The sequence below is a fragment of the Brassica napus genome, chromosome C5 (assembly GCF_020379485.1).
Source record: "Brassica napus cultivar Da-Ae chromosome C5, Da-Ae, whole genome shotgun sequence".
NCBI lineage: Eukaryota > Viridiplantae > Streptophyta > Magnoliopsida > Brassicales > Brassicaceae > Brassica > Brassica napus.
In genome coordinates, this window is record NC_063448.1 from 55,480,882 (window position 1) to 55,507,735 (window position 26,854).

At 36.4% G+C, this 26,854-nt stretch overlaps 5 protein-coding genes across 6 annotated transcripts; 2 read left to right on the forward strand and 3 right to left on the reverse strand.

Moving 5' to 3' along the window:
- Window positions 1-2,156: 2,156 nt before the first annotated feature.
- On the forward strand, window positions 2,157-5,712 carry LOC111198043 (probable inactive leucine-rich repeat receptor-like protein kinase At3g03770). 2 transcript variants are annotated; one of them, XM_048759144.1, is made up of 9 exons: window positions 2,157-2,436; window positions 2,542-3,944; window positions 4,017-4,150; window positions 4,227-4,467; window positions 4,545-4,750; window positions 4,828-4,862; window positions 4,944-5,055; window positions 5,131-5,428; window positions 5,515-5,712. In XM_048759144.1, the coding sequence occupies exons 2-9, from the start codon at window positions 2,606-2,608 to the stop codon at window positions 5,535-5,537; spliced, it is 2,388 nt and encodes a 795-aa protein (XP_048615101.1). In that variant the 5' UTR covers window positions 2,157-2,436; window positions 2,542-2,605; the 3' UTR covers window positions 5,538-5,712. The 2 variants fall into 2 exon arrangements, with proteins under 2 accessions (XP_048615101.1, XP_048615102.1); XM_048759145.1 differs by having other exon boundaries at window positions 2,158-2,433.
- Window positions 5,655-7,570, reverse strand: LOC125587866 (histone-lysine N-methyltransferase SUVR3-like). The gene is made up of 2 exons (XM_048759147.1): window positions 6,775-7,570; window positions 5,655-6,160 (listed from the first exon to the last, which is right to left on the reverse strand). The coding sequence occupies exons 1-2, from the start codon at window positions 7,376-7,378 to the stop codon at window positions 5,754-5,756; spliced, it is 1,011 nt and encodes a 336-aa protein (XP_048615104.1). The 5' UTR covers window positions 7,379-7,570; the 3' UTR covers window positions 5,655-5,753.
- Window positions 7,571-8,361: 791 nt separating this feature from the next.
- LOC106433059 (cationic amino acid transporter 4, vacuolar) lies at window positions 8,362-12,013 on the forward strand. The gene is made up of 14 exons (XM_048759146.1): window positions 8,362-8,761; window positions 8,844-9,045; window positions 9,122-9,206; window positions 9,280-9,420; window positions 9,503-9,621; window positions 9,722-9,818; window positions 10,006-10,178; window positions 10,260-10,326; window positions 10,403-10,561; window positions 10,724-10,919; window positions 11,025-11,133; window positions 11,272-11,384; window positions 11,492-11,567; window positions 11,652-12,013. Exons 1-14 carry the CDS (start codon window positions 8,605-8,607, stop codon window positions 11,794-11,796), a joined length of 1,839 nt encoding a protein of 612 aa, XP_048615103.1. The 5' UTR covers window positions 8,362-8,604; the 3' UTR covers window positions 11,797-12,013.
- Window positions 12,014-12,108: 95 nt separating this feature from the next.
- LOC125587865 (polyribonucleotide nucleotidyltransferase 1, chloroplastic-like) lies at window positions 12,109-17,367 on the reverse strand. Its single transcript, XM_048759143.1, has 23 exons — window positions 17,024-17,367; window positions 16,782-16,850; window positions 16,588-16,694; window positions 16,445-16,487; window positions 16,285-16,368; window positions 16,055-16,119; window positions 15,802-15,958; window positions 15,676-15,732; window positions 15,474-15,587; window positions 15,141-15,404; window positions 14,956-15,030; window positions 14,759-14,872; window positions 14,562-14,654; window positions 14,268-14,446; window positions 13,973-14,156; window positions 13,853-13,900; window positions 13,681-13,753; window positions 13,515-13,588; window positions 13,325-13,432; window positions 13,139-13,233; window positions 12,954-13,071; window positions 12,828-12,869; window positions 12,109-12,737 (listed from the first exon to the last, which is right to left on the reverse strand). The coding sequence occupies exons 1-23, from the start codon at window positions 17,279-17,281 to the stop codon at window positions 12,432-12,434; spliced, it is 2,727 nt and encodes a 908-aa protein (XP_048615100.1). The 5' UTR covers window positions 17,282-17,367; the 3' UTR covers window positions 12,109-12,431.
- A 235-nt stretch (window positions 17,368-17,602) lies between these two features.
- Window positions 17,603-20,963, reverse strand: LOC106417896 (protein PNS1). Its single transcript, XM_013858616.3, has 3 exons — window positions 19,646-20,963; window positions 18,205-19,353; window positions 17,603-18,130 (listed from the first exon to the last, which is right to left on the reverse strand). The coding sequence occupies exons 1-3, from the start codon at window positions 19,739-19,741 to the stop codon at window positions 17,948-17,950; spliced, it is 1,428 nt and encodes a 475-aa protein (XP_013714070.2). The 5' UTR covers window positions 19,742-20,963; the 3' UTR covers window positions 17,603-17,947.
- Between the last annotated feature and the right edge of the window lie 5,891 nt (window positions 20,964-26,854).

Sequence of the window (26,854 nt, forward strand, 5' to 3'; positions counted from 1 at the left end):
GGCATTACCTTTTCTTCGTTAAGGAATACCACCTCCAGCATGTAAAGCGCTACTTCTGCAGTCTCTGTTTCAGTCTTGTTGAGTTCATCCTCGGCCTTCTTTTCGGTACAAACAGAGGCGAAGTGTCCCTTCTTCTTACAGTTATAGCACACTATTTGAGAGTAGTCTCTCTTTTCTTTATTTCTCTCACCATAGTTGCTCCTGCCACGACCCCTTCCTCTGTTACCACGGCCACGTCCTCTGTTCTGTCCTCTCCCTCTTCCTGTATTATCAGTTCCCTTCTGATCGTAGGACTTCTCAGTGTTTGAGTACAGAAGACTTCCTTGTTGCTCAACTGGTGTATAACCTTTTATGCGCTCTTCATAAGCCTTAAGTCTCCCAATTATATCTTCAAAGCTTGTTGTTTCCAAGTCTAACATTTGTTCCAGAGATGCTGTCATGAAGATAAACTTTGGTGGTAGACTATTAAGGAGCTTCTTTACTACTTTAGGACCCTCAATAATCTGTCCCAATGTCGAGGCCTTTGATACAAGCTCTGAGATTTTTTCAGTGAATGCATCGATTGTGTCTGTATCTTCCATCTTCAGACGATCAAACTCATTCATTAATGTTAGGAGTCGAGCCGACTTGACTCGTTCTGCGCCTAGGTTTCTTGATTGTATGGCCTCCCATATCAATTTAGGAGTTCCAAGATCACCCACCTGTAAAACCAGTGATTCAGGTATCGACTGGAACAGAAGAGCTATAGCTAAATCATTCTTGTCTTCATCGTCGGTTCCTGGCTCCATAGCTTCCCATGCCTTGTGCACGCGTAGGAGTGCTTTCATCTTCATCACCCATACCGTGTAGTTTGATGTGTTTAACATCGGACACACCACTGCACTAGGAACTGATTTCTTCATCTTTACTACTGCCTTTGAGTCTGTTATAGCTTTTGGGTCTGCCATCGTTTCTGTATCCAAGCTCTATGTGATCGAGATAAACCACAAGCTCTGATACCAAATAAAGTAGATAATGACACAGAAACTATAAAACGGTTCTTTGTTTTATTTCTTTCTTTTCTTTCTTCTTATTGTTGTATTGAACAACTTACATTAGTCTCCCCTTATATAGGTAATAGAAACTTCTTATCTTTTCCTATTACAAGTTAATCTAGGAATCTTAGTCTTTATCCAAAACCTTTAAGTTATTCTTCTTTCCTTTATGGATAACTTGAATCTTAAGCTATCTCTTGAAGCTTATCCAACACGCATTAGTTCTCTTCTTCAAACAAATTTTGTAAAAGTAGCAGCATGGGATCCACATGTGTCACTTTAAAAAGTCTGACGTGACCTTTCTGATGGAGATGCCACCGTGCGAAAGACTACATAACAGTCTGTGCCATAACTTTACTTTTTATTTTCACCTTAGTTTATATTACTTCTCCAGATTTAAGTTCTGCATGGATCTGGTTTATTTAAGTTTGATTAAAACTTGTAAGACCTGCTTCTGATGAAAAGAAGCATATGACAAAACTCTTATAAAAATAGTTCAATTCATTATGATCGTTACAGAGTTGTACTCTTTGTTATAGACTTATAGTCAATCTTGTTAAGCTACTTACCATAGCCATTAATGGATATACAGCTTTGGCCCGAGTGGGTTTTCTCGTTGGTCCCTGTTTTTCTTGAAAGTGATGATATAATATGAACACATTTAATACTGTGAAAATAATGTTGATAGTGATTCAACCCAAAAATTAAGAGAACACAACAAAATGTCGGACAGAGCCGGTGGATTCCCTGTTCTAGTAATGCATGTGAACATTTCAAGAACTTTGTTTATTTCTTTCAGAAGAATATTTTTACAATATTTCATTTCCTCTTAATAATCATTTAAAATTCTTCTAGTTGTCTTCTCTCGTGATAGAGAGGAGGACCAGACTCTCTGTTGTCAACTAGTGACAGTTTACTTAATCGTCTGGTTGCTAAAATGTTTTCTTTACATTGATTTTGCACAACTTTTTGCTGTCTTTATAATATTTTTGTTGGGTTAATTTTGTTCTCATAATAGTACACGCGGTTTTATCTTTAAAGAGCTAGAATCACTCATGCAGGAATCTTGATTTTTTTTTAAAAGCTCCTTGAGGAATTTTCTTGGGAACTTTTCACAATCTCTCCTATAAATCTAAGTTGCTACTTTTCTCTTAAAAAGGTAAAAATCAATATTCGTTTTACAGTTCCTTCATAAGTTTGCAGAGGTATTTCTTCATCTCAAAGGAAACCATCTGTTCTCATCTCTCATTCACCTTTTATTTTCTCTCATTCACCTTTTATTTTTTTTTGATAAAACTGAAAAAAACAACTTCCAAAAATAATCTCTTAGAGCTCAAAATTTTCCAGCATTTCCTATTCCTGCTAGGTGTCTTAAGGAGGAGGAGAATCTATAACACAGGTGGTGAGTTCTTCCTGTTTCTCAGGAATTAACATGCAAAAAAAACTATATCATTTTCTCTGTTTTTTAGTACTTTGTTTATAAATGTAATGCGTCTCTCTATGGCAGGTGTTGATAATCATGATGCTTATGTGATTATCTTTGCTTAAGTATTATAGTCTTTTGTGTGGCTATGGGGAAACAATTGTGTGGCTTGCCTTTACTGCTTCTGGTTCTGCTTTTATCCTCCATTAATGAAACAACACAGCTTCAATCATCTCAATCTCAAACCCTTTTGAGGCTTCAACAGCTTCTCTACTACCCCAAAGTCTTAACCAGCTGGAACAACTTCACAGACTTCTGCAACTCCGAACCAAACTCCTCCCTAACCGTTGTATGCTACGAAGATAGTATAACGCAGCTTCACATCACAGGAGACAGAAGAGGCCACATGTTACCAAAGAGTTTCTCAATAGACTCGTTTGTCACTACTCTTGCTAAGCTCCCTGATGTCAAAGTCCTCACCCTTGTCTCCCTCGGTTTATGGGGTCGGTTGCCTGATAAAATAAACCGTTTGTCCTCATTAGAGATTCTCAATGTGAGTTCTAACTTCCTCTTTGGACCTGTACCACATGAACTGTCCTCGCTTGCTAGCCTTCAGACCCTTATACTCGATGAGAATATGTTCTCTGGTCTTGTACCGGATTGGATTGGTTCTTTACCGAGTTTAGCTGTGCTGAGTCTAAGAAAAAATGCATTTAACGGATCATTACCTTCTTCGCTGAGTACCTTGTCAGGTCTTAGAGTTCTTTCTCTAGCTAATAACCGGTTTAGTGGAGCTTTACCTGATCTAAGCCGTTTGACAAACCTTCAAGTGCTTGATCTTGAATCAAACTCATTCGGACCGATGTTTCCTAGGTTAAGTCACAAGTTGGTGACTCTTATACTCAGCAAGAACATGTTTAGATCCGCAGTATCATCTCAAGAAGTGACTTCTTTGTATCAGCTTCAACATTTTGATCTTTCATTCAACACATTCGTTGGTCCTTTTCCTACTTCCTTGATGTCTCTCCCAGCAATAACTTACTTGAACATTTCACACAACAAACTCACCGGGCGGCTTTCGACAAATCTCTCTTGCAACTCACAGCTGATGTCTGTTGATCTATCATCTAATCTTCTTACCGGAAGCTTGCCTGATTGTCTTAAACCTAGCTCAGGAGTTAGCAGAGATGTTGTCTATGGAGGTAACTGTCTGGCTAATGCAAATGAAGACCAGCGTCCAGTTTCATTTTGTAGCAATGAAGCTCTCGCTGTTGGGATCATACCACAGAGGAGGAACAGAGTTAAATCCAAGTTGGGTGTTGCCTTAGGTGTAACAGGAGGCGTCCTAGGGTTGATTCTCCTCGCTGGTGCAGTGTTTGTAGTTCTTAGGAGAGTTAGTGCTAAGAGGAAAGCAATAGAAGCTTCTCCAAGATTTATCAAAGAGAATGTTTCAATGGGATACACATCAAAGCTACTCTCAGATGCAAGTAAGAAAAATATTGTTTCATATTATTGTCACACATTTTCACATATTGAGTTTTATTGGTTACTTGTGAAAGGGTATATCTCTCAAACAATGAAGCTAGGAGCGCTTGGTCTTCCAGCTTACAGGACATTCTCACTGGAAGAGATTGAGTATGCCACAAACAACTTTGAATCATCTGCTTTCATGGGTGAAGGTTCTCAAGGACAGGTAATAAACTTCAAGCTATCTTCTGTTTCCAAGTTCTGTTAGTGTGATTTTCTCATCTTTGGCCTTTTCAATTTAGATTTATAGAGGGAGGTTGAAGGATGGATCATTTGTGGCGATTAGATGTTTAAAAATGAAGAAAAGTTGCAGCACTCAGAACCTGATGCACCACATTGAGCTCATTGCTAAACTGAGGCACCGTCACTTGGTTAGTGTGCTGGGGCATTGTTTTGAGTGCTACTTAGATGATTCAACAGTCAGCAGAATGTTCTTCGTCTTTGAGTATGTGCCAAATGGTGAACTCAGGAGCTGGATCTCTGGTATGACACTGAAACATGATGTTGTAAGAACATATACAGAGAATAAAAATCATCATATTTGTCTTGTCTGTGTTCAGATGGGCATGTGGGAAGATTGCTTACTTGGGAGAAACGCATAAGTGTAGCGATTGGTGTAGCAAAAGGGATCCAGTTCTTGCATACTGGTATCGTCCCTGGTGTTTATGATAACAACCTGAGGATAACAGACGTTTTGCTTGACAATAACCTCGCTGCAAAAATCAGTAGCTATAACCTTCCATTGCTTGTGGAAGGTCTTGGAAAGGTAAGTGATGTTAAAAGTCTAGATCTTGTTAGCTTCTTGAATCTGTTAGCTGAATGTGTTTTGCTTTTCTTTTTAAGGTGGGACAAGTTGTATCAAGAAAAGGAACTCCAAGGTGTGTAAACTCTTCTTGTCATTTTCTTTTTTTTATCTTAAACCAACTTGCATAGTTTAATCCTCTGTGTCTTCTTATCAGCATCAAAGATGAAGATAAAGTTGATATCTATGACTTTGGAGTGATCTTGCTTGAACTTATAGTGGGAAGACCATTGAAAGCAAAGGGTCAAGTCGATGTTCTAAAAGAGCAGGTAACACCATTGGACATATAGCTAGAAACTATATCTCAATCATCTACTTTATACACTTTATTCTTTTCCCATCAGTTACAAGCGAGCATCTCAGCGGATGATGGAGCGCGTAGGAGCATGGTGGATCCAGCGGTCCACAGAACATGTTCAGACCAATCACTCAAGACAATGATGGAGATTTGTGTAAGGTGTCTACTCAAAGACCCTCTAGAACGGCCTTCCATTGAAGATGTCCTTTGGAATCTTCAGTTTGCTTCTCAAGTCCAAGAAGGTTGGCTACATAACAGCAATCCTCCTAGCATTCGCGGCTCGCCTTCTCCCGCAGCTTCCTCTCGTTTGCACGTAACAACACTCGAATCACCACGAGACTCGGGTATAGTTTTAAATATGAGAGTTGAGATTGAATGAGTTTCTTGATCTGAGATTCTTACTGTGTTTGTGTGTGGCTCTAAACTGCAGGATATGAAGAGCATGAGAGGTAGAGAGACAATGAGTTTTTGTTTGGTCCATTGTGAGAGGAACCGAACCTAACTTCCATCTATATCTATTAGACAATCATAGTTTCTTGCTTTCAAAATATTCTCTGTTGTTGTTGCTAATGATCAAAGCTGTTAATAGTACATTAGTACTTACTCAAGAACCAATAATTTGTCAAAACATAAACTCTAATTCAGACATAAGTATAGATAGAGACAAAGTCAGGTGTTCTCACAAGGCAATGTTCCAAAACAGCAGGAACTACCACAAGAGCAATTCAACTTGTTCTCTGCGCTCCTCCCTGGAGTGAGACGTACATCTCCATAACTGAAACTCAACTCCTCCCCTGCAACAATGTCCCTCGCTGCAAAGAAACATAGGCGAGGAAGCAAAGCCCCCGTGCTTCTCAGTAGGACGGTGGATAGATTCCCGCCGTCGCAAGAATGGTTAATGAACCTAGCAACGTTCCCGATTCTTGTGGCGTCGATGTTTATTCTCAAGCAAGCTTGTCCTGAAGGAAGGTGTTCGCGTATGACTAGGAGAGCTGAGGAGAATGATAGTTGCGTTGACCTGAGTTTGTCGTAGATAGTTTGACGTCTACGTGCTTCAGCTGTTGTCAACAGCTCACCTATTAAGAAGAGAAAACGAAAACAAGATTATGCATAAACCGAAGGCTCTCTCAAGTGATGTACAAATGATCATTAGGACAGATCATAATAAACACATTAAAGTAAAAAAGATTTGCTGTTATAATCTAAAAGAGCTGAAACAAGAACACTACCAAAAGGTCTAATCATTCACTGTAATGTAAATGGAGACAACTATGATACAATGCTAACTCTCCTCTCACTGCACGCAGCTACATCTTCAAAGGCATATGCTTTCATTAGAAGAATAATTCAACTTATTGCAATAAGATCATTACATTATTCTGGAATCCACAATGTTATAGTATCTACTATCTAGGACGTTTTTGGAGTCACATGACTAATGCTAAGTTCTTCTAATCATGAGCTAACATTCAATTTTGTATGTAATGGGCTAATAAGTAATAAATAATGCTAATAATAATATACTCTTGAACTTAGTTTTCAAGTACTTCCAAGAATAAATCAACAATTGCAATAAAAGATCATTACACTATTATGGACACTCAGCTTCCAAGATAAAAAATCACAAATCAAAACAAAACTATTCTAAAAAATCCAAATGATTTTTTTTTTCACACATTAAAAGTGTTACCTGCATATTCACAGATGAATTGGCCTTTCTTGATTAACTGATCAGAGCACAAGCACCAACCTTTCTTCTCATCTCTAACAATCTTCAACCGAACCAAAACCCCCTTTTGAGTCACCCGGTTCGGACAATCCGACCCGCATCCACAACCCGACCCACACTCATTAGCTATCTCCGCGCCTGCCGCGAGTGATAAGCACTGGCAGTATCCTTCCTCACACCTCTCGCACTCGCATCCATACATACTCTCTCCAACCACATTCATCTCAAACTGACTCGCCGGAGCATCGCTAGCTCCTCCTCCCCACCGCTGCCGAGGCTGAGGAGAGGAGGAAGCGGGGATCTGGAAAGGCGTGTACGCGAAGTCAGCGTAGCGTTTGGAGTCGACGGCGTTGAGGAACGGGACGGGGAGGCTCTCGAGGGAGCGTGCGGCGTCGAGGGATCGACGGAGAGTGATGGATCTGGAGATAAAGGTTAAGGCTTTAGAGGTTAGAGAGACGGCGGCGAGCTCTGGGGCGTTTAGCCACGGGAGAATCAACTCGGCGCATCGGAGAAACTGAGATTCTCCGAGAGGACGAGGCTTCTTCGGTAGTGACTGTTTCTCCATTCTCCAAAGCCTAAATTTTTCTTCGAGGGAGAAAAAAAAAAACTAATTTTTCTGTTAAGACAATAGTTTAAAGTTGGCGACTTTATCATCCGACCGTTCAAACTCATCAGAAGCATGTCTGAGAAATAAAATAAAAAACTCATTTCTAAAAAAAAATTGTTAAGATTAACATTCAAAAAACTGTTGACAAAAAAAAACATCACAAAACTTGTTATCCATATATAGCTGCTATCCTCGTAGATTAAAAAAATAATTATGTAAAAATAATTTAAAAATACAAATATTACAGTATGTTTATGTTTAGTTACAAATTTAAGCTAATTAATAATAATAATTAAAATATATTATTAAATAAAATATAATATACCACCACTATTTTACATTATAGCAAAATTGGTGGAATTGTGTCAATTTTAATATTTTGTTGGAGATGAAATTATAATAAATTTAGTGTCTTGGTGTTTTGAAGATTACCTTAGTTTATATATTACTGAAAATCTACTAAAACAATTTAAAGACTAAAAAAAACTCATTTCGTAAAGAAAAGATAAAGATTTTGAATGTGATGGAGATGTAAAAAATGCAGATGAAAAATAAAATGCAGACTAAACAGGATAAATACAGATCAATAATCTGCAGATTAAATGCAAAACAATTGTCCAGCCATTTTTTTTCTTTATTGCAGATCAGATAATTTAACAATAACATTAATCTGCATGCAGTATATTTATTATTTTAATGTATTTTTGTGTTCTGCATATTTTAAGATGAATGGGAAAAAAAATACAGTCCAATCTGCATCCTATAAAAACTGCATTTATTCTGCATGTGTTATGTGTTTCATTCGAACCCTTAACATTCACAAAACTTTTTTTCTATATATAGCAGCTATCCTCCTAGATTAGATACCATTATTGGGCACTCTAGCAAATGCCCCCATCATCAATCATCCAAGTTAAGTTAATTCAATCAAACAAAAGAATCTTTGTCTTGACAAAAACAAGAGAGACCAAACAAGAAAGAGAATATCTTTGGATTAAAATCATTTAAAAAATCACAAACTTTTATCTGACATTTTGCAGGAATCTTTGTTTTCTACCTTTTCTCAAAAAGTTAGAATCGTGCACGCCTCTCAAAGTATCTCATATACCTCATCTGGATTGAGACATCTTTCAAGGTTTGTTGGAAAAACCAAATCCTCGTGGAGTCTTTTTTTTTTGGCTGACATGAACGAGAACGGTGGTTCAAGCAAAAAGTGTTCATGGGGTTTCAATAGTCTTGTAAGAAGGAAACAAGTTGATTCTGTTCATCTCAAAAACGACCATGGACATCATCATCATCAGCTTGCCAAGAAACTAACAGCCGTTGATCTTGTCGCTATTGGTAATGAAACTTTTCTCCCGAACCAACCAGCATTTTGTGTTCCTAACGATGTTTTTGATTGTGTTCCTTAATTTTTTCAAAGGAGTTGGAACAACAATAGGAGCAGGAGTGTACATTCTCGTGGGAACAGTAGCTAGAGAACACACAGGACCTGCTCTTGCTGTATCATTCTTCATCGCCGGAGTAGCAGCTGCTCTCTCCGCTTGTTGCTACGCTGAGCTTGCTTCTCGCTGTCCATCTGCTGGCAGTGCTTATCATTATGCATACATATGCCTTGGAGAAGGGTATGGACTAAATGGATTTTAATGGTAGAAGATCTGCTTAAAGCTGAGACTCTCTCTTGTTGTTGTTGTTTCATAGGATTGCTTGGTTGGTTGGTTGGGCACTGGTGTTGGATTATACTATTGGTGGATCAGCCATTGCACGTGGCATATCTCCAAATCTGGTAATTTCCTTTTGAGTTATATATGTATTCCTGGTTTCTTGTTGATTTAATTTTGATTGATGTTTTTGTTTAGGCATCCTTTTTTGGAGGGTTAGACAAACTTCCTGTGTTCTTAGCTCGACAAACCATACCCGGACTTGGTATTGTGGTTGATCCATGTGCAGCATTGTTGATTATGATTGTTACAATACTACTATGCTTTGGTATAAAGGAGGTACTTACATTTCAAAACTTTGTAATGAAATTCATTTCAGGACTATTATTAGATAGTTTAACAGTATTTTTGTTCTTGACAGAGCTCATTAGTACAAGCAATTGTAACATCAGTGAATGTTTGCACCTTGGTTTTCATCATAGTAGTTGGTGGATATACAGCTTTCAAGACTGGTTGGGTTGGATATGATCTTTCCACTGGGTAATTAGCCTATTCTTCTTCTTCTTATTCTTCCATTGAGCTAAGTTTTGTGTCAAATAATTTTTTTGAGATGTCAATGTTTTGATTCTTGTCTTTACAGGTTTTTTCCTTTTGGATTAAAGGGAATACTCGCAGGAGCTGCAGTAGTATTCTTCTCATACATTGGATTTGATACCGTGACTAGCACAGCTGAAGAGGTATACAGTCTATTGAATAATATAACTCTTTTTAAGATTCTGTATAGAACTCATTAGTTGTGTAATAAGAGGATGTTTGGTCTTAGTTATGTGAACTCGATCTACCAACACTAAGGATGTTTGGTCTTATAATTCTGCTAATTTTCTCTGTTAAGCTCTTAAAACTTTTTGGTAATTGCCACAACAGGTTAAAAATCCTCAAAGGGATCTTCCATTGGGAATTGGGATTGCATTAATGATATGCTGCATTTTATATATGCTTTTATCAGTAGTTATCGTTGGGTTGGTCCCTTACTATACTTTGGATCCTGATACTCCTATCTCCTCTGCATTTGGAGACAGTGGGATGCAGTGGGCAGCGTAAGCATGATACATCTCTTGAGACTCAAATCGCTTCACATCATGAGAGTGAATATAACATATAGTTCTTATATGTTTCAGGTACATCTTAACTACTGGAGCAATAACTGCTCTGTGCGCTAGTTTGTTGGGCTCGCTTCTGGCTCAGGTACTAACCAATGCTAGGATTCATGTGGGTCATGGTATAATGCACACATGTAATTTTGATAGTGCTCTTTTATCAGCCGCGGATCTTCATGGCAATGGCTAGGGACGGATTGTTGCCAGCTTTCTTTGCAGAAATTGACCCACGAACTCAAGTACCGGTTAAGAACACAATAGTCATTGGTGTACTAGCCGCTTCACTGGCATTTTTCATGGATGTTTCACAGTTGTCCGAGATGGTAAGCTGATCATTGCCTATGTTACATGTCTTAATGTCATGTGGCAAATAGAAAAATAGAGATTTCATTGATTAGTAAAGTATTTGATATTTGAACTGAAACTCACTTCTATTATGATAAAGATTCTTCTCTTTGTAACTCACATTGATATTCCTTCATCAGGTTAGTGTAGGCACGTTGATGGCTTTCACTTCTGTAGCCGTCTGTGTGCTAGTTCTCAGATATGTACCACCATATGGTGTTCCCCTACCATCATCCTCTCAAACATGGATTGATAAAAATGAAAGTAGGCTGCAAACTGAACGTTTTCTTGTGGATGCTGTTGAATCATCTGATTCTCCTCTACTTGGCGCTCGAGGTACTAATATGCGCTAATTCATGTGGTTACCCCTTTGTCTATGGTATATTAAGATGAGACTGTAATAAAATGTGCTCAATCTTTACTGTCTTATACATTGAACAGATGAAAAGTACTTTGGAAAGAGAAGAAAAATTGCTGCCTGGAGTATAGTTCTTGTGTGCATAAGTGTCTTAGGCCTATCTTCAGCAGCTTCTGCTGAGCGCCTTCCAAGGTCGGTTCATCATCTGATATCATATCCATGTGTCTGTCTAGTTGAGTCTTCATTATTTCTAAATATATATATATATATATATATATTTAATTTAGTGGAGGTGGATCCTCTAATGGGTTTTATTCTTGACCTTGGCAGTTTTCCTCGGTTCACTATGTGTGGTGTCAGTGCAGCCATCTTACTTGGCAGTTTGATTACTCTTGGTTGCATCGATGAGGATGATGAAAGGCACAAATTTGGACACCAAGGAGGTAATTATCTGAGGCTTATGCCTTTTGTTTCCTATTCATAAAGCACAAAAAAAATCTGAGAAATTGAACTTTAATTGGTGCCTCACTCTATTTGATTTCATTTTCAGGGTTTCTCTGCCCATTTGTGCCATACCTTCCTGTTCTCTGCATTTTGATCAACACCTACTTGATCATCAACATTGGGTGAGTGAGTTTGATTGACCATCATGAATATGTATGAATCAGTTTTGGATTTTTCTAAACCACTGTTGGTATTTGTGATGGCAGAGTTGGGACATGGATCAGGGTCTTGATATGGCTGCTTGTTGGAAGCATGATCTATCTCTTCTATGGCCGGTCTCACAGCTTACTGAACAATGCAGGCTATGTTCCAACGACTTGTACAGGGAAAACAACAGATCATCATCCTTGAGATCGGTGATTCATAGCAAAGCTGAAGGGGCTCGAGCTCAAGCTTTGTTGTTGCTGAAGTAGCATTTAAAGAAAGTTAAAATGGCATTTGAAGAGAGTTACACGGATGGCACGAGAGTAAAAGCATGCCAAGATATACAGCATTTCATGTACATTGTTAGTCATTCTAAATGTACATCTCTTATAATGCCAATATCATCTTTTCCGTTTCCAAATTATATATATTTTCTAGCCACTCTTGAAAATGCCAAGTCAAGCAACTTGCTTGAAACATCATTAGGAAAAGTGCAGATAGGTGTGTAAGATTTAGACATACACAATAAAACACTTGACAAAAGTCATCTGAATATGTTTTAGTCAATAATATTAAAATACAAGATAACCTAAAGGAGCAGTATAATGAGTTTGAAAGAGAAGACAACAAAAACAAAGAATGTAATGACTGATAACCTCCCAACATATGTTGCCTATAAAATGTTAATACTCCTACTTGTCTCGCATCTTTCCAGCTCCCAAACAAAAACAAGAATCAAGACTATTCAAGTCTCACCTGTGATTCCGTTGGAAGAAACTTTCCTCCTTTCGTAATGAGTCTTCACAAGAAACATATACAAGCACTGATCATGTTTGCATACACTAGCTGATTGTAGCTTCACCATTGACTAAGCTGCCTCTATCTTCTTCGTTGCTACTGCTATTGCTTTTCATTGGCATGTCACCAGCGGATGATCTCCTGACATCTTTCTTCTTCGAGACTAGTTCATCCCCAGATGCAACTTTTGATGCTCCACGGTCCTTAGATGAAGTATTTACATATTTCCTTGGTGAACCCTTGTCCTTGGTAGAATCACCCGTCGGAGGTGGTTTCTGACTTTCTTTGCCTGTCTCAGATCCCGGAAGTAAAGCTCGTTCACTAAGCCGAAGCTGGCCTTTTTCATTCACCTGCATTATTATCAACGTTTCTTTGTTCAACAACTCATTTCCAATTTGGTTATAATGTCTCTTAGTTAAAGAGAAACAAATAACGCTGACCTCTATTAGTTTGACATCAATGCGGTCTCCTATTTTATAGGCCTGAGAGGACAAGATTAATAGGGAAAGAGTGTAAGTCAAAGCCTAAATAAAGAAGAAAGTAATGGACCAATGGGTTACGCTCACATCCTCAGGTTTAGCAAGCCATTCAGCACTCAGCTCACTGACATGGCAAAGTCCTTCTCTCCCAGGCGCAATCTCTACAAAGGCACCATATGGAGCCATTGATTTGATTTCACAGTTCCTGGCAAAAAAGAAAGGTCAGATTCCAAATCCAAAGGTGAAGACAAGTGTTGGACAGAGAGACTTACCTGTAGATATCGCCAAGAACTGGAACCATTGTCAATCCACTGATAATGGCTTTGGCCCTCTCCAGACTCGCCACATTGTTTGCCATAATTTTCACCTTTGACAAAGAAAAATGTTGAAAAATCTGTGATGGTGAAACAACCATAATGTAAAAAAAAAAACGAAAAACAAAGTCCTGTAGATCTCACAATTCCATCATCTTGCATATCAATGGCTTCAACTCCGGATTCTTCAATGATACTCTTTACTTTCTTCCCACCAGAACCAATGAGGGAGTACACTTTGCTTGGATGGACCTACAGCACATGAAACGCCAACAATCTTTAGTTCAGTCTCAGAGCAATAAGGCGTTAGAGTAATTCTTGAGAAGCCACAAACCTTCATGATATGTATCAACGGGGCGTATTTTGAGAGACTCAACGTAGGAGGCGGTGAGCACTTTGCCATTTCAGCTGCATAGAGAGAACAAAAATTAGTGAATTACATCTTATATGGTATATACATTCTTCAAGATAAACTAGTTACACTATCTAGAACTCCTTACCGAGAATATGGCGACGCCCAGCTTTTGCCTGTATCAGAGCCTTTTCCATTATCTGTAACGTGATTCCTCCTACCTAAGTTCATGATTACAGAAAAGAAAATGACAAACACAAAGTTACTAACAGATTTATCTAAACCATTTCAGTAAATTAAATTGAGAAACGGATAATAACCTTTATGTCCATTTGAAACGCAGTAACACCATCTTCGTTCCCAGCAACCTAACAAATCAAAACGTTAGCACTTAAAAGTGAATGCAAGGACTTTGAAGAGAGTCCTCTTTATTTTCTGACCTTAAAGTCCATATCACCGGATGCATCTTCAGCTCCAGTGATGTCAGAAAGGATAAGAGGAGATCCATCACGGCCAAATTCTTCTGTATCCCAAACCATTCCCATTGCTATGCCAGCAACAGAGCATTTTACTGGAACTCCAGCATCTTGCAAAGCCAAGCAGCCGCCACAAACAGATGCCATGCTGTTATAATTTTAGATCAATATAAGTAGCAAGCACGAATAAATCACTTACACAAACTTGGCATGCACAAATCTACAGCCAGAGAAAGAAGAAAAGAAGAACCTAGCTGACCTTGAAGAACCATTGCTTTCAAGTATTGTACTCTCAACACGTATTGTGTAAGGAAAGTCATCATCACTTGGTAATATAGTCTCCAATGCTCGCTCTGCTAGTGTCCCATGACCTATTTCTCTTCTACTGGGTGCTCCAATTCTTCCAACTTCACCAACAGACGATGGAGGAAAAGTGTACTGAGACATCAAAGAGAAAAGCTCTGTAAGCTCAACAAGAAAATGAAAGAAGAGACAAAGTTATCTGTAAATAACAATAGCAAGAGTGAAAAGAAGATCAAAATATTGAAGAGACCTGAAGATAAAACCTCTTGTATTCATCAGAACCCTCAAGGTTGTCAATTCTCTGCGCCATTTGTTTATCACCAAGAGTAACAACTGCCAGTGCCTGAAAGAATCATATACAAAAATGCTCATTATAGGCAATAAGACAGAATCAAAATATGAAATAGCCACACAGGAAGTCCCCTGAAAACATCATTCCTCTTTTACCTGTGTTTCACCACGTGTGAAAAGAGAGCTGCCATGTGCCCTTGGAAGCAGGCCACATCTAGAGTCAATTGGCCGAATCCCATCCGGAGTTCGACCATCACTTCTTTTACCTCCCTGTGATGTAGAAAAATGTAATCAATAAAGCGTTACTGCAGCGTACAGTATTAGTAAGGAAGACTCCTATCAACAACATATACCTCAACAATTCTCCTACGCAGGAGCTTTGACGATACTTCTTTGAAAACCAGCTTCACATCTACTTCTGAAAATAGCTACACAAGGGGGCAATCACTAGTTTTGTTAGCATACAACCAAAAAAATAATGAATAAGATAAAATCTCAGTTTCAAGCTACCATATAGAAAAAAGGTTAAGAGACTCACCAAAGGAATAGGTTTCCTAGGGATGGGCCTTATGTGAACATCACCTTGGTCCACCTCACCTTCAGGAACAACTTCCTCATCCTCGTCTTCATCCTCCAATAACTCCGGTTGTGCTTCTGTGGTTCCAAACGCTACCTCATCAACGACGTATCCCTTCTCAGTCATTACTGTCAAGACCTTTTCTTCCAGGGATGATATTGCTTTCCTTCTCGCTATTTTGCCCTTAATCTGTAGCGCTTTGCTCAATTCCTCACCAGCAAGTTCCTATGTACATAAGAAAACAATTGTTTTGAACACTTGATTTGTGAGAAGATATCACTGCAAAAAACATACTTTCACATGCTTGTATAGGTCAGGAGGTGGTAATCTTATAGCGTCAACCATTTTGGCCTTTCCATGTTTCTTTGCCAAAGCTTCAATAGCAGTGCATGTAGCTTGTACAGCATCCTGGTAAATAAACAGAAAAGCCTCACATTCAGTACTTAATCCAGCTTCTAGAAAACATAATTAATCTCAATTAAAAAAATGAAATTACCTGTCCAACTTTAACAGCTTGGAGCAGCATTTCCTCAGGAAGAAAATTACTATATCCCTGCAAATGAGCAAGGGCTGAGTCAACAATGTGCAAATCTTGCAAACTAAGTTATAGATTGAACTTGACCTCTATGGTTAAAATTGCAGTATCTGTTCCAGCTAGAAACAAATCTAGCTGTGATTCTTCCATCTCCTTCACGGTTGGATTGACGATAAACTCGCCCCCAATAAGACCAACTCTAACTCCTGCAATTGCCTTTGCGTTCGGTACTTCTGAAAGAGCTCTGTGGTATATACGTTCATCGCAAAGCCATGTTAACAAAAAAAGAAAAGCTTCACTCATATAAAAAAAAAAACGGAAACGAGATGACCATACATACACAGCTATTCCAGCAGATGTAACAGCCAAAGCATCAGGTGCATGTAACCCATCGTAGCTCAAAACCTGAAACAATAAACAAGCAACGAGTCAACAATTAAAGACAATCCAATGAAATGAATACATTCATCTTCCTATATGATTAAACAGTGATAAACAAAGTAAGTCATGTTCATGAAAATCACAAAACAAGAGAAAACATCATAGAGAGACAAACAAAACGAAGCATACCCAGGATAGTATCTGAGTTTCGTTGTAGAAACCTTTGGGCATAGTGGGGCGTAGAGGTCTATCAATCAACCTACAAATCAGAACCTGCATAAACACCAATAGAAGTAACATGTTAACAAAAGTATAAGAAACCAACAATCATTTAAGCATTAGTCACTACCTCGTGATCTTTGGTTTTCCCTTCTCTCTTAAAAAATCCACCACTGTACCATAAAGAAGAAGCTCCGTTTAGTCTATGGATCTTTGGTTTGCTTGTAGTAAGAGACTCCAAAATTACAAAGGACTGATTGAAGAAACGGTTACCTAGTTCGACCAACAGCTGAGAAGCGTTCCTGATAGTGAACATAAAGAGGAAGAAAATCTGATGGCTCACTAGGGACATCAGCTACACAAACTGATGTGCAGACAATCTACAATTACAAAAAAAAAAAATTATAAAATGGACAAAATAGTGAAAAGAGTTTTAAAGTTTTGGCATTTGAATGAAATAAGCTTACAGTTTCTCCATCTGTCACAGTAACAGAAGAGCTTGCTTGTCTCCCCATCAGACCAGTCTCAACTAAAATCTACACAATACAGAACAAAAAAAAAAAACTTTAGGCTTTCACTATACATCAAAAGTATCAACCTTTGCTTCTCAAAGGGTCTCAAATACTATAAAGTCTATCACTTTAACAAAACCAAACCTCTCGAAATCAAAACATCTAACAGATGAAGAAGCCAAAGGTTACAGCTTTACCTCTCTGTTTCCGAAAGGGATTTTGACAGAAATGTGGTTAGGAAAAGACAGAGCTCCAGAGTCACCACCACCGTCCTCGGAGACAACATCTGGTCTAACTAGAGCTCTCACGCTGAATCTCCTCGCGGAGAGGAGAGAGAGCGAGCAGGGTTTTCCTCCGCCGGAGTGGAAATTCCGGGAACGGCAGAGCTTGCTCCGGCGAATAGGGAAGAAGTGTGGAGTACTACTGTGAAGGGCGTTGCTTGGACTCGTCAGCATCTTCTTCACACGGAATGATATAGAGAGAGAGAGAGAGAGAGAGAGAGACTTTATCCGTTCTTTGCCAGACGCGGGAGCTGTCGCTGTGACTGTTGTTTTCAGTCGTGGCGACTAGCGAGTCTTGTGTCGGGATTTTTAACCAAACCGGTTATAGTACCAAATTGATTTTAAAAATTAATGTTGACCGGGTTATACCGGTTCGGTTTAAATGTGCTAGTAGATTTTCCCTCGGTAGTTTGTGGGCAAGTTAATGTATGGTCACATATTGTTGCAACACACTGATAAGTTGATAACTCCATTAATTCTCTTTGTGATGGTTCAGTCTCTTGGCTGAAAACGGATCACTACTTATAAAATGAAATGTTTCGTGAGGAAAGAGTATCCACTATGCATAGAGTGTTCGGTTTTCGAATCGATTTCGGTTCGGATATTTCGGTTTTCCAATCGGTTTCTGTTCGGATATTTTGATATTCGATTTTTTTTGGTTATAGAAATTTATGAAGAATATGGATACTAGGCCACATTCATTTTCAATCTTTAACTGGAGTTTTTTTTTTGGCATATGAACACATGGAAACTAACGTTCCTATCAATAAATTTGTATCTTGAAGAAAAAACAAATAAAAGTACTAATCCTTGTTTTTCTTTACATGTTTGTAACGAATCTCATGGAGACTCATCACTCTCTTGTCTCTCCCTCTCCCTGTTATCTCGGTGAGCCCTTAACATCTGAAGACGTTGAATACGCTGTGGAATCGTACCATCAAACCGCATGCTATGAGGATCTTCAGAGTAAGCTACATAGTAAGCCGAGACACACGCTTGTAGCCACGCCAAAGCTACCCTGCCCTGAAATAAAACCACACATAACATAAGCTACTTTGTCTAATAAGTCATTTTGATTCTTTCTATATTCATCTTACCACAAAATATCCAATTATGAAAGCATAGAGCGTTACTTCCAATGCATAGTCCTTGTGGATTAACAACATCCATATTCCTGAAGTCAACGAAGAGACTGCTCCAACAGAAACCGCACTGAGGAAGCACAAGGAGCTAGTGAGATCCGAATCAATCACTTCCTCTAACCCGTTTACACTTCTGAACTTCTTCCAAGTATCACTCGAAGCCTCCACGAACCCTTTGTCATACGTTCCCACATGCACAAAGCCCCATCTGTTTCCACACGTAACCACCTTGTTGGCGAGGGTGGAGAAGCAGTCAGCACCTGAGTACATAACCTCGTCGCTGCTCCCTGACATTAGATTAACGCTTCTGATCGATCCTCTGATGAGTACTATGATCGGAACAAGCGTCGAGCCAATGCATATGCTCCCAATCAAGTGCTTCACAGTGACGTGTAACGCACTCCATGCATCCATATCTTCTCCGTGTGCAAAGTTTACGTATCTCGCACGCGAAACAGCAACTTGTTGTGCGTTCTTGAGAACTTGCATGGTCCATGCTAACCCTATCAAGATTACGGATATGAACAAGAGATCTAGATTTGTTCTAGTGGAAGTTGCACCTCCTATGCCAGTCACCAAGAAGCCAGAGTAAACCACACTTACCACGATCGATAAACTGACTACTTCTCTGGTTCTTGGAGGTGGAAAAGCTGTGGAGAGTGATAGTATCTTGTCGGTGTATTCAAGCCTCGGAGAGATCCAGCAACCGTATAAAGACTGAGTGATGGCGAAAAGCACAAAGACAGCACCAATCCCAGCATCTACCGCTGAGCCAATGAGAACAAGCAAGATACCCACCGAGCAGGTGAGTATAGGGCTAAGCCAGAACGTTGCTCGGACTGCTCTCGATGGAGTGTAGATAAAGATGCATTGCCAGGCTAAAGATGCAACTCCTGAGACGGATACTGATGCTAGCAAAGGAGGATACCATTTCTTGGGGTGGAAATGGCGTGAACTTGCTAAGATGAGACCGCGAATGGTGAGGACAATTACTAAGAGTGAGGTTAAGGTCAGTTGTGAGAAGAGAAGACCCTTGAAGAGATTTCTAAAGAGTTTTCCGGTTATTGTTTGTTGTGTGGTGGGAGGTGGTCTACCTTGTTGTTCCTGCAAAATACAAAACCAGTTTGGTATGTCATTAATGGGTTTTTGAAGGTGATAAATGTGAACTTGATGCAAAAAAAAATCACCATAGAGAAACAAGAAGAGACAAAACAGCGGTTGAGTCAACGAAATAGTAGTCAAAGTCAACGAGAAAGGATAGAACAGAGAGCAAGAATAGAAGCCGCAGAGGCCAGAGAGAGACAGAAAAGATGAAGTTAGGTTAAGAGAGAAGACAAAAATATCAAGAAAAGAGTTTACTGGTTCTTGATTCAAGAGAGAGAAGGTAGAGAGAGACCTTGAAGGCGATTGGAGAAGGAGGAAGAGAAGATCTTGTTCTTGGTTGTTGAATCTGCACGCTAGAGGCATGGTTGTTCCTTGCTGGTGTTGGCATAGCTGCGCTGTATTTGCCAGAAGAGTTCCTTGGGAGATAAGTTACACTTAACCATCTTCATCAATCACCATTCTCTGTGTATAAATATATGTTTTTATGTATATACATACATCTTAGTCAACACTTTATTGATATTTTATCAAAATGATTTAGAATACTTAATACACATACTTTATCTCATTACATTGACTTACTCCACCTTTAAAGTAATCTACACTTATTGTTGTTTTGACGTTTTACTCTAAAACTTTTGAAGTGTCCTCAATTCCTGATTTTATGATTATAAACAATGAAAATAAAATCTTTCATCTGGTCTTCATACTCCACAGATTATGGCAATACGTTATAGAAACTTCATTTTGTTAGGTTTATATTTTGGTAGAACTGTTACATGTAGGTTCATCTTGGCTACCTACTCATTATTGTAACAAAGCTAGGTATTCTAAGGTTAATATATACTTTAAGTATAGATAGATAGTAGTACTATAATATACTTTCTAAATTTAATTCCTGTCTACAGTTTTGTCTCTGTCAACTCTCGACTTTCTTCTTGAATCCAATCCAAGTCTAATTTTGATGATGTGTATGATGACGGGCAAAATATGATGTGTAACCTTTGCTTACCTGGTAGTTTTCAACATTTTTTTCGTGAAATTACAATTTGGTTTATTTATTTATTTTTCCAAATTTTGGTTAATTTATTTATGTACGAAGAGATGGAGACATGAAAAATATTAAAATTATTTATTGCGGGAAAATTTAGCATCCGAAGAAAAAACAAAAACACAAAGAAAAAAACTATTATCCCTGTTTTAGCTGATTATACGTATGAAATCATGAATATAATGGGAGAGTTTTTACGCAATGTGTAGCAATAGTTTGAATTTTCGTGGTTTCACGTGAGAAAACGAGTAGACAAAAGAAATACGTTTGTTCAGTTCAACTTCTATCTACTTTATGTTTTTTTCCTTTATGCCTTTTGTTTACTATGCTTTTATGAAATGACAAGACAATATTAATTATAAGAGAAGATATATCACTGTTGATGGTGAGGTTGGTCCAGATGGATTGCTTACTATACTAGAAAACATACAACTCAATACCTAAACCAAAAAGACAAATTAGGTAAAGTGGAATTTGTTATAATTACCAACTCAAACATCCCTCACTTAAGAACAATTACGGGTGGATTTTTATTTACCTACAATTGCGCGAAATGATTGTTATATATAAAAATATTTTTTTATCTATTATTATTTATTTTTATTCATTTACGTATTATATATATAATTAAATTAGACTAAACAAATAAATTAAAACAATACTTCTTGTTTATTTACGATATTTTTTTTAGTAAATAAATCAAAACGATCATTTTATTTATTTTATATGGTATATAACTAAATTTCAATGACATAGACATAGATATATAGTATATTTTAATATAAATATTTATTATTGAAAATTCATACTCATGTGATAAACACAAAATTTCTAATGTGCGATTTTTTTAATGCAAAATTCAAAATTTAAATATTAAGGTTTCAATATTTTTTCAATACAAATTTGGAAACTATCATATTTAAGTATTTTTCTATGTTATATAGTTTAATTTTAAACTATATTAATATATAATATGAATGTCTAGTAAATGAGACTTCATATTCATACGATTTATGATCATTTGTATCTTGTTATTACCAAAAAAAAATTAAATCACTGATCACAAAATTTTAGTGTAAGATATTTAACGTTTGTAGTAATTTATAGTCATTTTAAAATTCAAATATAACATAAAAGATTTTTTTTTATTATATGGTTAATGTGGTTGTTTAATATCTTTTAATAATATAAAATTTAAAAAAAACTAAGATACAAAAATTATTATCATATATTTATTATTCATAATCATTAATTGTCATGTATACGTTAACCATATTAGGCAATTTCGTAGTTTTTATTTAAGGAAAGTGCGAGAATATTCTTTTGTATATTATTTATCAAATTAATAGTTAGTATAATATAAGTTAAGATGTACCGACTTATTTTTCTAAGAATTCTGAATTTCATTCTCATGGTGACACGTGACTACAAAACAAAGTTGTAATGTTTTTCAATTAATATATAAGAGATATATATAGTGTCTAGATGATATTGTATGATTTTTTACACCAAAAACATACAACTGGTTTACTGCTAATTTGATATAACTACTTTTAATGTGTGAATGGTCTTGTGATGGTTGTCATATTGTAAATATCTATACTATTAAAAAGGAAGAAGTCTTAAAAAATCTACTTAAACAAAGTTGTTGGATTATCTAAACTATTTTTTTTTGGTCCAACAATTATTTACTCTAACTATACACAATTACTACTTTAATTATACGATATATGTTTCATACACCATTAAACTGGGTTTCGTTTTTGAGACTTTGAGATTTATATGACAAAACCAAATATATACAATGATTTTCATGATTTAGTTTAACCATTCCTCTATAACAAAACAATTTTTATTCTACGCGATCACTTTGTTTGCGTAACTCATCATCTTCGTTCGGTAGCGAGTAGAAAAACCCTAGCCGACGAAGACGTCGTCGAGTTGAGGCTTCTGGGTTTCCAAAGAATCCAGACCTTACTTAGCACTTCTTAATCTTCCCTATGATTACAACGCGTTGGAGCTGTCGATTAGTGGTGACATATGCAGATTCTAAATTAGTGACCAGACTTACGACGTCAATTTGCGGAGGGACATAAGGTTCAATGGCGGAGGTCTTTAAGGGTGTTTTGATGTTTCCTTAGTTTCATTATCGGATCATTTTTTTGGTTGATTTGTGATTGGTTGGATAGCAGATTTATATAAAATTTACGGCTGTTTGATGAATCGAGTTGAGCTAAAGAACTTTAGTTGTTAATGTAGTTGCCTTAGTACATAAATCTGGTTTTGATGATTAGTATACAGAGACTGATCGTTAGATGAAACCTCTCTCAGAGTGGATTCAAAGTTTGATCAGCAATAGAAGTTGGCTTAGGAGGTATTTAAGGCTGCTGGGTCTTGAGCTCAGGACCAGATATATATAATTGACAGTAAACAAAATTTAGTCTAACTAAAGTTTTGGTTTGAACTGTCCTTAATGGTTTTCCAAGACACGATGGGGAAGCGAATAGTGCAAGAGAATGAAACTCATATGTTTATATATCTATTGTTGCAGGTCACGTGAACTACTCAATTTTCTAGAAGAACCTTGCTCCTATCAACGTGAGTTTGTATTGAGTGCTTAATGGTTTGTTTGTTTGTAACATATTTCAGCAAGGTTGTGGAGTGCCACCGAAGAGTTATGAAAACATTGTTTGAAATTCAAAAATTATAATAGACTTCTAAATTATTTATCTCTAATAAAAAGTTATAAATTCATTCAAATTTTATTAAACGGTCAACAACAAATACCCGCGTTATCTAAGCGCAGGTCAAAATCTAGTACGTGTTTTAAAACACTTTCAAATTTGAAAATGAGTTATAGATATCAGTGTTAAAGAAATTGATAGTCAGTATATCAGTTTTGTATAAAATTATTTTTCTTTTGTTTGTTTTCCTATGGGCTTTCATCGAAAGAAGTGTTAATACAATTTGTTAGGTTTTTCATGTCAATCAGGTCTGACTTAATTGGGATGGATCGGTCCGCTTGAAATATTTCATCTAGGCCAAGCCCACTTTTAAACGAGCAGGCTTGAGGCTTCAGATCAGCAATGTGAGTATCACTATACTTTTACTACTACGTATTTAATTGGTCCATGTAGTGAAGGTTGAATCGCATTATTCTACCTTTCCTTGTTTGTTTTGAACATTTTCATTACTTTTTTTTTGAGTTTTTTTCTAGTTTTCCAATGGAGAAAGAAACTACTAAAATTTTGGATTGTTTTTGTTGAGATGGATCATAAATACATATATATATTTAGATGGATCATACTTATGTAGACTTTCTTACGCGATTGACAATTTTTTTTGGTTGCATGAGCTAACTATTGAAATTAAATATAAAAACCCTAATAAAACACAAACTACAGGTTCAATACGAATATATAAACAACTAAGAATATCTCCAACAGCTTTTCATATTATCAAATTGAGGTTTTTTGTCCTCTAACGGATTTCAAATCCTCAAATTTTGAAAGTCTGACTAATAAGACCTTAAAACTGACAAAACTTCAACACTATATATTTTTCTTCTTAGTCCTTATAATTATGTAGCTTACATATAATTCTAGTGATATTAATTTTTGTATCACTTTAATTACTCTTTATAATTATATTTTGATTAAATATTTAATATATGTTTACATAAATGTTATCTTTGATAAATAAAGTACATAAATATGTTAAACTTTAAATCAATTTTTTTAATATAAAATAGAAATATTATGTGTACGTAAATTAACCTTTTGGTAACTCTTTTCTCTAATTGATGCACATTATTTTAAGAAAATTTTCTTATTAGATGAAATCAAAATATGTATATATAAGTTATAAATATTATGTTATATATTTTAATATGCATTTATTATATATTTATAAAAGTTAGTGCTTATAATTAATTATTATGAAAGTTGAAGTTTAATATGTAATATACAAAAAAAATTAAAGACATATTTAAAGTTCTTTTTTGGAGCAACTCACTTTCATATCTTATTTTGAGGATCACTCAAAATGAGATTCTTTTTTGGAGAGGTTCTAAATCCTTGATTAAAAAACATAATAAGTTAAGTTTCACTGCTGCCAGAAACAAAAACAAACAAAAAGTCTTGCCAAGGGCCCAAGGCCATAATACAAAAAGGTTTATTTATTAAGATAAATAGGACTTCAAATTCGACACTCCCCTTTTAAGTGCTCAGTGCATAATTAGAGACAGATAAATCGCTGTAAAGTATCTCTTAACATTCCCTTTAATAGACACTTACACGCGTACATAAGTAGAAAAAATTGGCATAACTAACTAGAGTTTATTTATAATCTTCTCACAATGATAGTAATAATTGAAAAATTGGATTGTGATGTTTTGTGCTCGTGTGTGACACTAGGAAAGATGTTGTCTTTGTTTAGTTAACATGTCCTTTTCACAACAACATTGCCATTTGTCTTAACAAAGGCCAAACATAGTGCCGGCGAATGATGATTAATTTAACTTTAGTACGTAATTTAAATTTAGAATTAACTTAACATATATGCATGAATCTGCCTAGCTATTAACTGATCATTACTTATTTTTATTAGTTTAGATAAATGAAATTAAAAGTTTAGAGCTTTAGTCTTTTGGCTCTTTTGTGATGGTGAAGCGTTCATGTGCGGGACACATCAGAGTCACTTGAACAGCTGAAGGAATATTTTTTTTTAAATCTACTGAAATTTGATTTTAAAATCACTTGCGCCGTATCTTTGGTATGTTTTTTAAAGTGTCAGCACCAAACCCATATGCCGTTCTTGTTAATGGAATGGGAAAGTTACGTCGACGTTGTTTCAACTCCAAGAGACCCCTATGTTAATTGTATATATCTTATTGCTGGATTAGGCCATGCGAACGAAATTTCTTGTTAAACTATATATTATAGAAGACCAAAAATGTGACTACATCCTTACTATTACAAAGTTGCTTGAACGGTCAGATTACATATGACATAGAGTGTTTCTGTTGGACCTAGAGAATACATAAGTCTGAGCAGGTTATAACCCAAAAAAAAACAATGTATATAGATATATAATGTCGTATGATATTATTAATTACGTCTTCATCTGAATCTATCATCTCTTACACTACTGAAGAAGCATTATATATATCTTGTAACTTGTAAGTATATACTCCGTACATGACTCATAGAGCAGGACCACATATCTAAGGTTTATGGATGAACAAATTTTAGAACCCTCACAATATGAATACAAAATTTAGAAGCCACGTTTCAAAAAAAAAAAAATTTAGAAGCCATACAAATTTGAGAATTTCAGGACCACGGAGAAATATGCTAAACTAGGTTTTTTAACAAACAATTTTTTCAATGAATTAGGGCTCTTTTTTTTAAAAAAAAAGTGCAGATCCAAGTTCTTTTTTGTGAGGCCTCGTCCATTTCTTTACTCTAGCTAAATTTTGGGCTATATTTATATTCTGAACTAATTAGTGCTTTTAAAATATATATATATATATATATAGTTTATTATATATAAAGTTACTCTAACGATCAGATTACATATGACCTAAGGTATCTTCTTCTACCCATTATCAAAACAATATATATAGCTTCTATTGTTTAATTTTCCAAATTTTCAGTGCACATTGTGTAGTGTTATATGGTATATCTAATTAATAGCACCATATGTGTAATCAGTTTATCTATTCCTTTGGTGTTCATCAGTTTCCCGTTTTCTTCAAAAATATAAAATAATAGAGATACATGTTGGTAATCTTAAAAGAAATGTGTACACTATACACAAAATGCATCTATATTTATGGATACGTATCCTGAAATAACCCAATTAAATGTGTTTGGCGTCGAGCAATGTGTTAGTTGATACATTGCATAGTTGATTTTTAATAACATACTAGCTACTGAAGACATACAAATATGGATTATGGTGATGTGTTAGGCCAATTGACATATATTACGAAATTTACTGAGTCGCGAACATATTTTCATATGAGAAGATTCACAGATTGAGGAGAGTGGATGTGCGAGTCCTACATATACGGTTGCGGCCAGGACATGACTATCTTTTATAGCATCCAAAAAAATATAACTTTAATTTGTACTCTTGATTGCATGTTTAACATACGTAGTACAACGCAATGTTCAAAATTTGGTAGAGGGTAAAAATAAAAATAGAAACAATAATATTGGTAGATGATATCTTGCATATTTGCATTGTTTTAACCATTTATTTTGTACACATTGATCATATAGATTAGGAAGTAAGCATCTTTAGGATCCATATTGCATTCATAAGTCTTTATCAGGTATCAGAGTGTCCTGTGGAGCGATTGGAGGTGTTTAGAAGCATTTTGGTACAAGAAGGGATGGAAAATGAAGTTGGTTCGGTTTTGGGCGAGCACGACGCGGGTTGGAG